This window comes from Petaurus breviceps, unplaced genomic scaffold (assembly GCF_028583685.1).
Source record: "Petaurus breviceps papuanus isolate PSGF00001 unplaced genomic scaffold, PetGlider_PUasm1.0 64, whole genome shotgun sequence".
Classification (NCBI taxonomy): Eukaryota; Metazoa; Chordata; class Mammalia; order Diprotodontia; family Petauridae; genus Petaurus; species Petaurus breviceps.
This window is the reverse complement of record NW_027186428.1, coordinates 1,740,344-1,758,001: the sequence shown is the minus strand read 5'-3', so window position 1 is coordinate 1,758,001 and position 17,658 is coordinate 1,740,344. Positions and strand designations below refer to the sequence as shown.

The window sequence follows — 17,658 nt, the reverse complement described above, 5'->3', positions numbered from 1 at the left end:
AGTGGATTTTCCTAAAGCCCTTAGAGCAGCACCTTTGCTATTAGCTTTCACAATCACACTCCCCTTCCAGGTTTTCACTTCCTTAGTAAGGAAAGGCCCTGCGGTGAAGCCAAAACCAAGGCAGCCCTGGGCCTAGAGTCTGACTAGAACTTGAAATGCCATTTTGTCTTTAGAGGGAGTGATGGTTGATGTTTACAGATCATTTGATGGGAATGGGAACTTGCTTGCTTACCATGGATCCTCCATTCTACTCTTGATAGGATCGGCCTTTATGTAGAATTTTCACCTCAATTTAAGAAAGTGTGATTTTTCCTACAGTAGACTTTGTGACAGAGGTAAGGAAGCTAGAGCAGCAGAAGAAACCTTTGCAGTGATTCCCCAGGAGCCATTCATGTGGGTTTTCATTAGGGGCCATAGACTCAGCTGCTTTACATCTACCAAGAAGGGTTAAGTGTTAATTTAATTTATCTTATTACTCTTCTGGGGTCAATTGACACTAGCCATAATATTATATAAAGAACACTAAAGTCATAGTAATGGGACCTGGATGGTATAACTTTGGGCAAGTCTTTTCCCTTCTCCCGGCCTCTTCTTTTATAAGAAGAAGTGAACCAAGTACAATTCAACAAACCTTTATTTCATTAAGTACCAATTATGGACGGTGAACCACAGAGAGCAGCAGAGGTGGAGAACAAAAGGTATGGGAGTTGGTCAATTTGGTGGGCATATGGGGTGTAGCGGCATCCCCTGGGTGGCTGCCAATACAGGTTCTTAGTTCTACTTTTCTAAAGGAAAGCAACTCAAAATGGGTTAATAATCTTGCTTTAATCAATCAAACATATAATTTACCTAGTTCAGGGAAAAAAGTCAGTACCCCGAACTTCAGAGTATACAGAGGTTATCCATCCATACCTAGTCACAGTTACCAGAGAAAGGAAGCATCAACATCTGGGTTTTCAAAGCCAGGGGGCTCTCAACGGCTGCTTCTCAAAGTGAACCCCAAAACAAAGCCTCACATCAGGATTTGTATAGCCTTCTTCTGGCTCAGAGAATGTAACAACCCTCTTGACCCACTGCCCAATCAAAAAGTATCTCCTGAAAAACAAGCCTCCCACCACAGACTCCAGGTACACTTAAGGCTATCAAAGGGCCTAGGGGCAGGGAAGATCTTAAAAATTTACATTCCTATAACATGGGGTGTGTGAAGAGAGATCATGGGAGATAAAATTGGAAAAGGGAATTTCTGTCTGACTATATGATATAGAGATGGTAGGAACCCCACAGTCCATTTAGCCCAGACCCCTCACTTTGCAATTGAGACCCATGGTTAAGTGACTGGCCCAAAGTCACACAGTAGTAAGTATTAAACTGGATTTGAACTGAAGTCTCTGACCCCAGAGGCAATTTTTGCCACCTGCAGAATGAAGAATTTTGTCTTGGGGGAAATGGGAAGCCTCTAAAGGATTTTGAGTAGGGAAGTGATCAAATAAAAGCTTATTTTGTTGCATTAAAAAAAATAATTCTAGAAATAATAATTTAAAGTGTATGGCGACTTTCACAACAACACAATGAAGAAGGCAGCATTGTAAAAGCAATATTATCTTCATCGTATTCAGGGGTTCAGAGAAGTAAAGGGATTTGCTCCAGGTCACAAGACTAGCGGGCATCAGAGTTAGGATTTAAACTCAGGTCTTCTGACAGAGCTTACTTTAAGAGGATCAGTCTGACAATGTGAAGTATAGATAGGAGGAGAGAGAAAGGAAGTGGAAATGCTTCTTAGGAAGCTATTATAATTGAGCAGGTGGTCAAGTACCTGAGTCAGGGCAGCAAGTAGCTAGAGGAATGGGGAAAAGGGGAAGGATTGGAGAAACAATGTGAAGAATTGAGTGACTGCTTGGATCCTGAATGGAGTGAAAAGAAGGAAGAGTCAGCCATAACTCAGATTTCAAGCCAGTTTGACTGGGAGGATAGTAGTACCATCAACAGAAACAGGCAACTCAGAAGGAGGAGTTGTTTTGGGGGGAAGACGAAGAGGTTAGATGAGTATGTGTTGAGTGTGCTGGCAGGATATACAGGTTTAGCAGCAACTGGAAATTCAGGACAGGAACTTAGGAGAGCCTGAGACTTGGGAATCTTACCCAATTCATGATTTTACATCAGCTCTCATGGGCTTAATTATCTCTATGAGGATGTAATTTCTAGAATTACATTGTTATCAAGTGTTGGTCTCTCTACTGAGCTAGTCTTTTATCACCAGCTGTCTTTTGGGCATCTTGAGCCGGATAGGCAGCTCAAACTCTACAGCTTCACGATAGAGCTCATTATCTCATTTCCTAAATCCTGTCTTCTTTTGGACTTCTCTACTATTGTTGAGGACACTACCCGTTCTGCCAGTCACCCATGTTTGCAGCTGTGGTGCAATTCTTTTTAGCTCTCACTCACTTCATACATCCAATCTATTGTCAGATTTTGTTATTTCTACCTTCATGATATGTTCCCTTCTTTCTACAGCCCTATGCCTAGCTTAGACCCTCATCACCTCTCATTGGGACTACTGTAAAATCCTTATAATTGCTGTCTCTGACTCAAGTTTCTCCCCACTTTTATGCATCCTCCATTTAGCTGCCAAGGTGATTTCCCTAAAATATAGGTCATGCTGAACCATGTCACACTACCACTACACTCCCTCCATCCAATAAACTCCAGGGGCTCCTTATTACTTTTAGGATCAAATATAGTAATTTGTATGACATTTAAAGCTCTTCCTAACCTAGTTTCTTCCTAATTATCTAGTCTTTTTATACTTTATTCTCCTCCACAATCTATGAATCCAGGTATTTGATGTTCCCTTTTCTAGTCTTGGTGCTTTTGTGTTGGTTGCCCTCTGTGCCAAGAAGGAACACTCCTCTCCCTCACTTCTTAGTCTTCTCTTGTGTCAGCTCAAATCCTACATTCTACAGAAAACATTCCATTCTGAGATTGCTTCCCATCAATCCTGTATATATCTTATATATACCTACTTCTATGCTATTTCTCTCATTAAAATTTGAACTCCTTACCTTTTTTAAAATTTTATTTTATTTTATTTATTTTTCAGATGCTTTATTAACTTCTGATTTACATCATTCATTTCCGCCAGATTTTGAGTTACAAATTTTCTCCCCATTTTTCCCCTACCCACCACTCCAAAATAGTGGTCCCACTGGATATCCCCTCCTCCAATCTGCTCTCTCCCCTATCTTCTCCCATACCCCTTTTGACTTTTCCAGTAGGGCATGGTGGATCTCTATGCCCCAGGACTTGTATATCTTATTTCCCAATTACATGTAAAATAGTATTAATAATAGTATATATTTGAATATTTTATTTTAAAATTTTGAATTCCAGATTCATTCCCTTCCTCCCTTGTCACCTACTCTTACTGGGAAGATAAGCAGTTCAGTATAGGTTGTACACATGTGGCTAATGCAAAACAATAACACAGTAGATATATTGTAAAAGACTGACTATATTTACCTCCCTCCTATCCCACCTCCCATTTGTTCTATTCTCTACTTTGATCCCATCCCTTTTCAAAAATGGGTGCTTCCAACTTCTCTCCCCCCCAGCCTGCCCTCCCTTCCATCATCCCCCCTCTCACCCCTTCCCCCCCTACTGGAGGGTGAGATACCCTATTTAATGTGTATTTCATTCCCTCCTGAGCCAAATTCAATGAGAATAAGGTTGACCCATTCCCTTTTGCCTTCCTATTCTTCCCCTCCATTGTAACCATTTTCCCTTGTCTCTTCTATATCAGATAGTTTATCCCATTCTGTCTCTCCCCATCTCCTCTCATTATATTCCTCTCTCACTTCTTAATTTCACTTTTTAAGTATCATCCCTTCCTGTTAAATCAGTCCTGTGCCCTCTATCTATGTATATCTGTAAACATATATACACACATTCACATATGTATTCATATGCCAGTATGCCATCATATATAGCCATATATATATATACATATATATATATATATATATATATATATATTTCTATTCCCTTCAACTACTGAGAAAAGTTTTGTAAGTTGCAGTTATTGTTTTTCCATGTAGGAATGTTAATAGTTCAACTTTGATAACTTCCTTATGATTTCTTTTTTCCCTGTTTACCTTCTCAAGCTTCTCTTGCTTCTTGTATCTGAATGTCAAATTTTCTATTCAACTCTGGTTTTTTCATCAAGAATGCTTGAAAGTCCTCTATTCCACTGAATGACCATATTTCCCCCTGAAACATGATACTCAGTTTTGCTGGGTAGACTCTTGGTTTTAATCCCAGCTCCTTTGACCTCTGGAATATCATATTCCAAGCCCTTCGATCCCTCAGTGTAGAAGCTGCCAGATCCTGGGTTATCCTGATTGCATTTCCACAGTATTCAAATTGTTTCTTCCTGGCTGCTTGTAATATTTTCTCCTTAATCTGGGAATTCCAGAACTTGGCTGTAATATTCCTAGAAGTTTTCTTTTTGGGACCTTTTCCAGGAGGTGATCGGTGGATTCTTTCAACCTCTATTTTGCCCTCTGGTCCTAAAACATCAGGGCAGTTTTCTTTGAGAACTTCCTGGAGGATGATTTCTAGGTTCTTACTTTGGTCATGGCTTTCAGGTAGTCCAATAATTTTAAAATTATCTCTCCTGGATCTATTTTCCAGGTCAGTGGTTTTTCCCACGAGATATTTCACCTTGCCTTCTATTCTTTCATTTGTTTGGATCTGTTTCACAGCATCTTGATTTCTCATAAAGTCATTAGCTTCCATTTGCTCCAATCTAATTCTGAAGCAATGATTCTCCTCTTTGAGCTTTTGAGCTTCTTTTTCCATCTGGCAAATTCGGCTTTTTAAGGTATTCTTCTCCTTATTGGCTTTTTTGGGCCTCTTTTGCCATTTGAGTTAGTTTATTTTTTAAGGTGTTATTTTCCTCAGTCAGGCTGTTGACTTTCATTTCATAATTTTCTTGCATTGTTCTCATTTCTCTTCCCAATTTTTCCTCCACTTCTCTTATCTGCTTCTTAAGGTCCTCTATGGCCTGTAACCAGCTCGTATTTTCCTTTGAAGCTTTTGGTGCAGGAGTTCTGACTTCACTGTCTTCCTCCTGTTCCATGCTTTGCTCCTTTTTGTCCCCAAAATAGGAGTCTAATGTTGGAATCTTCTGTCTGCTTTGTTTCCTTTGCCTGGTCATGTTGCCCCTCAGTCACTTGACCCTTGGGTCAGCTGCTGCTGATCTGGAGTCCTCCAGTGGCTGGTCAGGCCTGCCCTGGGCCTAAAGCCTCAGTGTGGGGCTGGGCTTGGCTCCCAGAACTCTGTGCTGGCAGATTCCTGCCGGCCTGCCGGGCTGTTCTCAGCGGGAGGTTAGCTCCTCTGTGTCATTTTATGGGTTCTGCAGCTCCAAACTTTGTTTAGAGGCCCCTTTTACATGGATTGGGGAAGGTGGAAGCCCGAGCAGTGGGAAGGTCCTGCTTCTACTCTGCCATCTTGACTCCACTCCTGCTTACCTTTTTTTTTTAAATTCTGGTATTCTTGTAGTCTTTGTGTATGAGATCATAGAGTATTCTAGAATAGGAGAAAATACAAACTCTTCTGTTTGGCGTGTAAATCTCTGTACTCTGGCTTCAGCCTCTTTTTTCATTCATATTTCCCATTACTTTTTATGCTCTCATGTCTCATCCCCAACTGGCCTATTTGCTGTTGCCAGTTCAGGACATCATATTTCTTGCTTCTATACCTTATCCTCATGCCTGGGATGCTTATCCTCCTCACCTTTGCCTCTTAGAATCCCTCCATCTCTTAAAGGTTTAACTCATGAATAGAGCACTGGCCCTGCAGTCAGGAGGACCTGAGTTCAAATCTGACCTCAGACACTTAACACAAAAACTAGCTATGTGACCTTGGGCAAGTCACTTAACCCCAATTGCCTTCCCCCCAAAAAATAAAAAAAAATTAAAGGCTTAACTCACATACAACATCCTATACAAGTCTTTTCTTCATCTTCTCAGTTGCTAGAATCCTTCCTAATATCTTTGTAAACACAGTATTTAGTTATCTATATTCATATTGTTTGTATCTCTCTATTTCCCCATAGTAGAATGTAAACTCAAGCGTAGAGATTTGGTTTTGTCCTGGTGTGTCCATGTTGCTGAGTATAGTGCCTTGCACATGAGTCATTTAATAATTTCTTAAATTGAGTTATGTATTTTTTTGCCAAGGCAATTGGAATTAAGTGACTTGCCCAAGGTCACATGGCTAGTAAGTGTTACATTTTTGAGGCTGGATTTGAACTCAGGTCCTCCTGACTCCAGGGCTGGTGCTCTATGCTCTGTGCCACCTAGCCACCCCCAGAGTTATATTTTTTTTTAAAAGAGGCCCAGGCTGTGCAGCAGATGTTGAGCCACAGCAGGGCTGGGGAGATAGAGGAGGGAGAGGATAAGGGATAGGTGCAAGAGGGAATAATTAGACCTGGCACCATGTTGAGGCAAGTCAAGCAAACTGAGGCATTGAGAGCAAGAAAATGAGTTTTCAGCTTTTTACCCTGACCTAGCTCTGGTCACTCAGCTTTGCAAGGATGATGAAAATGATAATGAAAATGAATATGAAAATGATGTGAACAAACAACTGGACAAAATGGCTATGATATTGGTATCTGATTGATGAAAGATTTCCTGGCTTGGTCAAATGTTGGCAGGTGCCCTGACTTTTGGGAAACAGTGATGTCATTGCCAAGGCAGTATTTAAAATGTACCTGGGCATCACCAACTGGATCCTAGCCTAGACAAATTCTCCCTGATCTTGGAAAACAACCCCCTGGTTGATTTTGTGTAGCTCCCTGAAAACCACTTATTCTTCATTTATTCCAGTCTTTTGTGTGAGGTGTTGAGGGGATCCCTGGAGATAGTCCAGATGGCAGTGGGTGTGAAGTTTGTTCAGGACATGCCGAAAGGAGATGGGGTGGCAGAAATCAGGATTATGTTTGTCAGGTGGATTGAGGACAATCTCCCAGCTAGAGAAGAATAACTGTTCTGGGGGCAGTGGAGATGACCATCTAGGGCATTTGCTAATTCTCAACCCTCCCCTGAGGTTGAGTCAAAGTGTCCCCACTTTAGGAAACTCATTGGCTGTTTTAAGTTGTTACATATTCTTCTAGTCTTGTTTCCATTTTCCTTGCTAATAAAAGATTTGTTATATTAAAAAAAACTGTTTTTACCTTTTTTTTGTACTGCATGATTACTACAGTGTCTGGCACATAATGCTTAATATATGTGATTTGATTGATCAAATTAACCCCATAGGCTCATCTTTAAAAGTTTTTACTACCTTTACATAGTAGTATACATCTTCGCCCTAATATGTATGTGTGTATACATATATATCCATATAGTTTATTATATATATTATACATATATCCTTAATATATTATATTTAATATGGGTACTTATTTTTCCCCAAAGTAGAAAGGACAACATAAATACATTCTAACTTAAAAGCCTCTAGGGACCAGGAATGGTGATATGTGCCTATAACCTCTACTACAAAAGGAAGCTGAGGCTGGTGGATCATTGAGCCTAGGAGCTGCTACAGTAGGAAAAGCTGATTAGGTATTGGCAATATTTGGCAATAAGTACTGTTGTCTGTTCTTCATCTTTGAAGAGGACCAATGACATCAGAGGGTGATGTCTTGAGTTTTGAGTGGATTGGATTTAAGTGAGGCAGAGTTGTACAAAGTAGTCAGCCTTACTCTCTCTCTTCCAGAGTCATTGAAGTCAGTGGCAAGACAAAAGTCAGAATGACTAGCAATGGCCTGGGATGCAGTGGACGACTTTGCCCTCTTTGATGTCTAACCAAGCCCTAAGCACTCCACAATACCTGGTTGCCTTCATGGCTGTTGGAACAAACTGTTCTCCTGGGGCATAAGAGTGGGGAGGAAGGTGTCTTCACAAGCTAGGGGTAGACATCCCTCTAACTCACTGATGGGTTTGAGGTTGTTGGCTACCCTCAGGCTGGTTTAGTGTGTTACTGAGACAGTTTATTGGGGTGTGGCGGCTGTGCATACTATAGTCTCTTAGAGCCACAGGTGAGAGTTGGGTAACTGGTTGGACACCAAAGGTGGATAAGCGGTCCTGAAAAGGTTGGCAAGTCCTCATACCAGAGGTGCCAGTGATCCCTGAAAAGATGGTGAGTTCCTTAGAGTAAAAGGCTGCCAGGTTGCCTAGGTAAAGGTAAACCAGTTTAGGTCAGAAACAGTTTGTCAAAGCTCTTGGTCAATCAGTGGTCTCTTAATGGCCACTGTACTTCCAATGAGATAGACAGTCTCAAAAAATGAAAAAGAAAAGAGAAAGAAACAAAATCCTCCAAAGCTGGAACAGAGTTCAAGAGAGACTATCTCTAGCTATGTGTGGATCACACTGGATTTGGAGTTAGAAGACCTGGGTTGAGTCTTGGCTTGGCTATTCACTAGTTATGTAACCTTAGAAAGTCACAAAGTCTCTGAGCCAGTTTCCTTATCTGTAAAATCAGGTGGGTTGGACCCAAGGATCTTGGAGGTTCTTTTAGCTCTTTTACCTCTTTCTCAGGCACAAGAAAAAAAACAGCAACACCACCACCTGTCTCTCAGGATGGTTTGAGGCTTAGGAAATCATCAGGCTACTGCTTTTGCACGGGAGAATAATCTTTAAAAGGACACAGACTGAGAATCATGCTGCTCCTAATTAGTTGATAGATGAATTATGTATTTATATTAAGCTACAGATATTCCAACTGTCATACAAGGGCCACGGATTTACTTTCTCCACAATGAACTGAACTTTACCTACATTGCACAGCTTCTTCAATGTTAGAACTGCAAATAGTGTAAATAAAGAAAATGAAAAGAAGATAGAATACAGAGGCAGGAGGAATGCTAAAAGGAAAGGAGGAGAGATAGGAAAGATCAGTACTGGTTTCTTTTTTCTTAAATGCAATACTGTTCATTCATATAGCATTTACAAAAGCTTTCACACTTATGTTTGATTATGAGTTGCAGTAAGTGTGCAAGACAAAGATTATTAATTATTTCCTTTTGGAGATGTTGGGGAAATGACATTCCCAAGGTCAGGCAATGATCTACTCACTCCTAGTTGTCTGTTAGTCTGCTGTTGTTTGTTTTCTGACTCTTCCGGACTCTATTTGGGGCTTTCTTGGTAAAGATACAAGAGTGGTTTGCCATTTCCCTCTCCAGTTTATTTTACAGATGAGGAAACTGAGTCAAATAGGATTAAGTGATTTGCCCAGGGTCACACAGGTGTCTAGTCTACTTTTACTACATTACATTTGCCTCAAATGTAGTACTTTCAAAAAAAGTTTAACTCAGTTAACATCTACTAAGCACCCACTTTGTATACAGCCTACACCAGTCCCAGAGAGAGATACAAATGGTCTTGGTTCAGTAGTTTTCTGTTTAGTAGGGGAATAATACATTCACATAACTCTCACTTGGTCTCGGTCTGTCTCTCTCTCAATATATATATATATATATATATATATATATTCACATAATAATGCAGGATAAAGATAAGTTAGAAGTTAAACAAAGCTTATTATCACTTATATGGGAGGGGAGAATGGGTGTGGTCATGGAAAGCAACAATCAATTCTGGCACCTGGGGCAGGCTGCACAAATATGCCCTGGGCAAGAGGTGGAGGTCATTCACAGTAGCTCCCCAAAGGCCTAAGAGGTGGCTGCTAGAGAAGTTACTATGGGGGAGGTGAAGGAAAGTCATCTACTGTGATGAAGCCACCCTGGGGGAAGAAGCACCAACTGTAGATTACTATTTTATTTTTCTGGCTAACTCAGTACTAGCTGTTTTAACACTCCTGAAAGACAGTAAGTTTAAATACTGTCAATTGCAGCACTTAGGGGAAAAGCTCTGATCACACTGTCCTAGTTACAGCTCTGACTTCAGGGGTAAAATCTGAGTCAGCTTTTAAAGGAAAGGTAGGAATTCAGTACAAGAGAAGTACACATTCCAAACCCTGGTAATGAGGTAGACAAAGAAACAGAGGTGGGCTAGTGCTGAAGAGGTTAAGGGTGGTGCTCAAGACCCCAAAATACCAACACATCAGTTCCTTTCAAATGAATTTGACTCATCTTCTTTCAGCCAAAGAAAAGTAGAAAAGTAAAGTTTATTAAAAGTTCGCTTGTATTGGACACAGAGTAAGTCTATGCTAGAAAATCCTGTGGTGATCTCACACCACTGGGGTCTTATATACAGAAGGTTGTGGGAGGAATCTGGGGGTGGTCTAGAAGAGGAGAAGTCAGATGAGGTCAATGAGTGATTAAGTGTGAGAAATTGCTGGAGGCTACTGGAGACTACAGACAATGGTAGGCTAGGCCAGTTCATTGGTGGATTGATATTTTGATAGGCTCAAGGGTGGGAAGTAGATGGACAATGGAGGTTTAGGCTAGTAACCTAGGTATGGGCCCAGCCACAAAGTAAAATTTATGGCTTCAAGCAAATGCCTCATCAAATGGGACAATTTAATCAGAGTTCAAGGGGGTTCCCAGTGCCTCCACCTCTTCAGTGCTTCAATGACATCAAAGACTTCAGTCTTGACTTGTAAGTGAATTGGATTTAAGTGATGCAGAGCTGTGCACCGTCATCAACCTCATTCTCTCCTCCAGAGTCACCAGAGTCCAGTGGCAACATATAGGTCAGGACATGTGGTGATGGTCCCTGATGCTGTGGCTTTTTTAAGCCAAGGTCTTTCCCAGGTCTTTTTTGAGGTAACTCCCATCCGGTAATTAAAACCTAGGTAGGGAAGGTGGAAAAGAGTACCAAAATTGGCTCTGGGAGCTCCCTCGAGATCTCCTTGAGTCCTGGAGGTACAGGCCTTGGGAACCTCCCTTGGACTCTTGATTAAATCATCCCATTTGATGAGGCAAGTCTGTTACTAGACTTCCCACCCTAGAACTGGCCTAGCCCACCATTGTTTGTGGTCTCTAGGTGGCTTCCCACCCTTAATCACTCATTGACCTCATTAACTCCTCCTGAAGACCCTCCCCAAACTCCTCCTCTAGACCACCCCTAGATTCCTCCCACAACCTTCTGTATATAAGACCCCATCTACCGGTAGTTTTCATGTTTGTGAGCCATAGAAGGACCTAGCACAGACTTATCCTGTGTCTAATGCAAGCGAACTTTTTAATAGATTTTACTTTCCTTTGGCTGAGAAGACTTGAATCAAGAATTCATTCAGAAGACCTGGCGTGTTAGTATTTTGGGGTCTCCAGAGCAACCATAACCCTCTTAGTGGATACCCTTTTCAGTAACACCCATTTGGTAATTAAAAGCTAGGTGGAGAAGGTGGAAAGGAGTACCAAAAGTTAAGGCTTGGAAAAGTAGGGTGGTGACAAATTTAGAGGACTTTGAATGGGAGTAGATTTTGAATTTTGTTTCATAGAAAGAAGCCGTTGGAATTTGAACAGATGAGTGACACTATAAATCTATGCATAAAGAATGTGATTGTATGAAGGGTGAATTAGAGGAGAGAGGAAATAGGAATACCTATTCAAGAGTTCCTGAAATAGTCTATGTAGGTGGTAATAAGGGTTTATATTAGGGTGTTCAGTGGGAATAGAGAAGAGGGTGGTAGATATTAAGGTGGTGTAGCTGAAACATTGGACCTGGAGCCAGGAAGATTCAGGTTCAGAACTAGCCTCAGACACATAATAGCCCTGTAAGCCAAGGCAAATCATTTAACCTTTGTCAATCGGTTTCCCCATCAGTAAAATGGGGATAACAATAGCACTTAATCTACAGGGTAGTTGTGAGGATAAGATAATATATGCAAAGTACTTGGCAAAGCTCTATATAAATGCTGTTATTTTTATTGTGTAGGTAGTATCTTTAGGTCTTTCAAAATGCATTTAAGTGCTGACTGTGGTATGTCTGTGCCAGGTGTAGGGATGATTGAAGACATTCTTAGCTCTCAAGGAATTTATAATCAAATAGTTTGCAATGATTATTAGATTGTATGCAATCTGATACAGAACTTTACTTCCTTTTTGTAACACATGCTTTATAAATACTCTGGTTGGTAGTACTGTCATTAGGATTGGTGGGAACCAGAATCACAGAATTCTAGAGTTAGGATCTCAGTGTCACCAAGTCCAACACACTCTGGAAGTCCAATAGAGAGATGGGTGAGCCAACCTCCAGAGACTCCAGAGAAAGCCCAATGCACTTCTGGACAGCTCTAATTATTAGTAAGGTTTTTTTCCTAATATAAAGCCTAAATTTCCCCCTTTTCAGCTTCTACCAATCTTTCTTCTTGGTTCTTTTCCTTCGAGAATAAAGAAAAGAATACATCTAACCCCTCTTCCACATGACAACCCTTCAAATACTTGACAGCTATGTCCTCCTTTAGTCTTCTATTCCTCCAGCTCTTTCAGTTAATTCTTACATGACAAGAACTCAAGGCTTTTCATCATTTCAGTTTATCAGTGTCCTTAAAATGAATATTCCAAATGTGATCTGACCTTGCTGTAGAGGGATTACCTCTTTTTTCTTAGAAGTTATGGCTCAACATAGCCCAAGACTGTTTAAGTTTTCTTGGATGTTGCATCACATTTCTGACTCCTACTGAGTGTGCTGTCCATTAGAATCTCTGAATTTTTTCATTATTGCTAGCTAATGATGTCTCTATCCATAGTGTACTTGTGAAGTTGATTTTTTGAACCCAAGCATATTTATTCCAACTGAATTTCATCTTATTGGATTCCACCTAATGTACCAGCTACTCCTAGTCTACCACCTAGCCCATTTCTCCCCAGAATCAGCCCAACCAAAAACCATTTCCTTAGTATTTCAGAAGGATGGATGACAAAACAACTTTCATAAAGACCTTTTCCTTCTTGGAATTCAGAGAACTTTATTTATACTTGGTTCATGCACTTACCACATATTACTTTTTTAATATTATTTATGTACTTGTTACATTGCCTCTGTTAAAATGTGAGGTCAATGATAGGACTCAGTCAAAAACTCTCCAGTGCTCTCTGCACTGTAAGGAGAAAAACAAAATGTTTGTTGAATTTGAATGCCTAGGAGAAAAATAAACTATATGTCCACATACGTGTGCTTGTGTATACATAGATATATGCATATGAACAGACATGTCTCTGTGTATATGTAATTTGGACAGAATCATTGCTCCACCGTGGTTTGCACATTTATATATAAACTGCAGTTACAACTACAGTTGTTGTTTTTGTGTGTGTGTGTACACAGGCAGAATCCTTATTGCACCATCGGGGTATGTGTGTGTAATGTTCATAGGGGTCATCGGTGCCCCACCTGTGGCAGAACTTTCGGAACTCAGACTGGTCTGATCAGCCACAGTCTGACATACTGTGCACTGACCAGGGTAGTGATGTCATTTAATCCTCTCCCGATACAAGACCAACAACCAATATATACTATAGTTGTAATATGTATGTACATACATATACACATACAATAGTTTTTTAAAAGTATATGTATTTGTAGGTGTGTATACACACCCAGACAGCCATGGTAGAATTTTGTGTGTATATGCACACACACACATACATACATACATACAAAAACACCTACCTACCTCCACAGTGAAATGATTGTGTAGATATGTACACACACTATATATTTTGCATATGTGTATTTTTATACATATACACATAGATATATACATACAGTTACATATCCTTGTGGTGGAACAATGAGTATGTGTGTATATAGATACTGTGCGTAGACACACATATGTACATAAAAGCACTTTTGTGTCTATATATTATATAGTATATTATATACTATACGTGTATCTATACACACACACCCTCTATAATGGAACAATGAGTGTGTGTGTACATATATATCGATACTGTGTGTAGATACACATAATGTATATAAACACTATGTATTTTGTTTCTCTATTGTATGTTATATACTACATGTGTATCTACACACACACACACACCCTCTATAGCAGAACAATGATTTTGTTCAAGATATTATTGAGATGGTTGTGCATTATTGTTTCCAGGCATCAAAGGCCTGCCCTGTACCCAGCAAAGTCCCGGGCATTCCGGGCTTCACCCAGAGGCCGTTTCTGGGGAGCCGCCAGCCGCCAGGTGACCCTGGGCTCACCCAGCCCAGGAATGTGCCCACTTATCAGGAGCCGGCGGAGCTGCCCGGCCCCGCGCCACTCCGCAGCCTGATTCCCAGATAGCTGAAGCCGGGGGGCCAGAGCTGCCGCGCAGCGGACACAGGATGCGCACCGGGAGGGGGCACTTTAGCTCGGGCTCCCCCACTCCAACGAAAGCTCGTCCCCCTACAAAGCTGAGTGTCCCCCAGAGCCCACGTGGGAGCTGGGGGCAGCCGACGACCCGTTCCTGCTCGGGGCCCCTCTGTCCGGGGCCCTCCCGGGGATTCACTCGCGCCCGGACGGAGGAGGGACTGCGGGGTGGCCGGGCCACGCCGGGCTCCGGGGCCAGACGAGGCTCCGAGTCGCAGTCGCCGCCCTCCTCCCGAAAGACATGTTTCCTCTGCTCCCACACGCGGTCAGCATAATCACGGACCTCACCTCCCTCCCTCCCTTCCCACGGGGAGTCCCGTGCGCGCCCCAGCCCACTTCCACAACCGCCACACCCGGGAGCTGAGAGCGGGGACGCGGGGCGGAGAGGCAGGGCGGCTGAGGAGGGGGAGGCCGAACTCTCGGACAGGAAAGTCCAGGGAGCCTCGCCCACCCGCCTTCCTTTCCCTCCCCCCCTTCCCTTTCTCCCCGCCTACGGCAAGCAGCGAAGACCCTGTCCTGGGTGCGCAAAGGAGAAAAGGGACAGGCATTGAGGGAGAAAAACTAGGGAGGGGAGGAATTGCGCGGTGAGGTCAGCGCCTCGGAGGGGACGGGAGGGGCAGGGCGAGGCGGGGCGGGGAGGAGGGGGGCGGCGGCCGGCCCCTGGATTGGTTGGCTAGCAGGCTGGCTGGGAGCTTGCGCCGGGATCCGGCCTGGATCACGCACCCGGCTCGGGGTGGAGGGGGGGCGGGGAAGGAGGCGGGTAGCTTTGGGTGCTGAGGCGACTGGCGGGCGGGCAGGCGGACGGACGGACGGGGACGAATCCACCGAATCTCCGGAACCCACCACCACCGGAGGCCGGAGGCCGGGCGGGGTGCGCGTGCGTGGGAGAGACGGCGGCTGCGCGCTCGGAGGGCGCGGGGTTGCTTGTGTGTGTGCTTGTGTGTGCGAGGAGCGGCGGCGGCGGCGGCGGCTTCGCGGCTGAGGTGGGGAAGGGGCGGCCTGTGTGAGGGGCACCGGCCCATGGCCCCGAGGGGCCAGGGGCCCCAAACCCTTCGCCTCTCGAAAGGAGCCCCGGAAGATGTCGGTTTAGTCGGGAGCAGCCGCCGCCGCCCCCGCGCCGCTGCCTGCACCGGGACTCCTCGCTGCCCAGTTCCTTCATCGCCGGGGGGCTCGCCCTAACTCCGGGCCGCGGATAGCGGCGGCCTCCGCCTGGCCGGGGCGTGAAGGCGGCGGAGCCGAGGCCGCCCCGCGCGCGGTGTCCTGAGCGAGAGAGGGCGTGCGGGCATCATGTCGGCCAAGGTGCGGCTGAAGAAGCTGGAGCAGCTGCTCCTGGACGGGCCGTGGCGCAACGAGAGCTCGCTGAGCGTGGAGGCCCTGCTGGACGTGCTCATCTGCCTCTACACCGAGTGCAGCCAGTCGGCCCTGCGCAGGGACAAGTATGTGGCCGAGTTCCTCGAGTGGGGTAAGTGCGAGAGGCCCTCGCGCGCCGCGCCCTCCCTTTCCTCCGCCTGTCCTCCTGCCATCCTCTTCCTCCTCTGGACCTCCCTTCTCTGCCCCTCCTCCCTCCTCCTCTCCCTTCCCTTCCCTTCCCTTTTCCTTCCTTCCTTCCTTCCTTCCTTCCTTCCTTCCTTCCTTCCTTCCTTCCTTCCTTCCTTCCTTCCTTCCTTCCTTCCATCCTTCCTCCCATCCTTCCTCTCTTTTTCCCCACTCACTGCCTCTTCTCTTGCTCCTTCTCCCCATTCCTTTTTTTCCTTTTAACTCCCCGCACCCCGTCCACTCCAAATCTCCTTCACCTTCCCCCTTTCTGCCCCCTGCCCTCTTCGAGGGCTGCACCTCCTGCAATATCCCGGACTACCCTAACAGCACTCACCATACAGCTTCCTAGATCAGCCCTTTGGATATCATATCCTGCAGAGCTCCCTGGGATATCCGCTCCTCACCACCCCCACCCCTTTGGCTGCCGAACTTAACCCTTGGCCTCTTGTGCACTGCCCATTAGAGGAATCATAAAGGCTGCATTCGATGATGTGTAACAAACATTCAGTGTGCTAAGTGGGGTGAAGAATGTGTGGAAGGGAGGGAAAGATAAAAGGTAGACATAGACTTTGCCCTACTACTATATTATCCACTTCTGGTGATTGCCCCCCCCCCCCCCCCCCATTTCCTATTACTTGGGGCCTACCATCCGTCGATCTGTCAAAGGCTGGGAACACCTCCATGACCACTGTTCAGATGATTCTTCAGTGCTAGAATGTCTTTCCAATAGCAGCTCCAGGGGTGTTGCATTTTTATGTCCACTCATATCTTTGCAAATCAGATATTTTCAATGTAATTGCAGTGTTTGTGATGGTACTGAAATCCAAACTATGTGGGACAATAGACTTTTTCCCCCTAACCTGTTGGTAGAGGCTCATTGTGCCTTAGTCAGCAAAATGATGCTTGAATAAATATCTCTAAAGGATCTATTAGGAGAAAAGTCTGAACAAATTTTTTAGCAAACTTAGAAAAACCCCAATTTTTTGTTAAATAGTAAATAGATCTTTGTACATTAAGTAAGACTTTTAAGTCAGCCTTTTCTACTTAAAAGGCAGCATGGCATGGTGGATAACGTACTGGTCTCTAGCTGGTGTTAACCCTGGGCAAATCACCTCTGTGTTCTAGGCAAGTCTCAGAGAAGGTACTAACTTGCATGGACAGAAGTAATTTCCTTATCTGGGAGTTCCCAATGCCAATTAAATCAAACTTTATTCCTATCCCTGTAGATTACCTAGGGTTATGGCATCAAGGCACTTTGATGTTTTTCCATACAAAGCAATAGGAAGGCAGAGGACAAATATCCCAAATCATGGAATTACAGATTTAGAATGCACCTTATTTTAAATTCCACCTTCTCAGGTCAGTACCTTATAGTAATGTCATAGGTTTTCAATACTTGTCTTATTTCAGATATAACCAAGTTCTTCCAAGTATATATAATCATTGGAACTCAGCAGACTTATTTTTATGCAATGTGAATTATTGTGTTCTTGATTAGAGACTTAAGCTATTTATGCTATGGTGATAAAAATCAAACCTGATTTTGGGTAACCCATAGCATTTTACTTTTAAATATTGAGTTATTTTGAGAAGACTTTCCTTCTTAGTAAAATGTTACAGTCACATGAAATCAGCAAGAGAATGATACACTAAAAAAGTTGCAGGTGCTGTTTAATTTCTGTGTGTGCCACCATTCTTTGTTACATGCAGTATTAACAAATTGGTTTCATTTCCTTTGATCCCCTTTTCAGGGTCAATAGTACAGTGTCCAACTGAATAATTAACCAA

General features: G+C 43.5%; 1 protein-coding gene and 1 pseudogene across 1 annotated transcript in view; both read left to right on the top strand.

The window, feature by feature from the left end:
* The first annotated feature begins 654 nt into the window (after positions 1–654).
* LOC138173689 (trafficking protein particle complex subunit 3 pseudogene) lies at positions 655–7,041 on the top strand (annotated as a pseudogene).
* An 8,042-nt stretch (positions 7,042–15,083) lies between these two features.
* Positions 15,084–17,658, top strand: part of CDC42BPB (CDC42 binding protein kinase beta) — a 167,313-nt gene continuing 164,738 nt past the window's right edge. Inside the window, exon 1 of the mRNA XM_069103758.1 lies at positions 15,084–15,796. Coding sequence (XP_068959859.1) covers positions 15,622–15,796 — 175 coding nt within the window. The 5' untranslated portion in view covers positions 15,084–15,621. The remainder of the gene's footprint in view (positions 15,797–17,658) is intronic.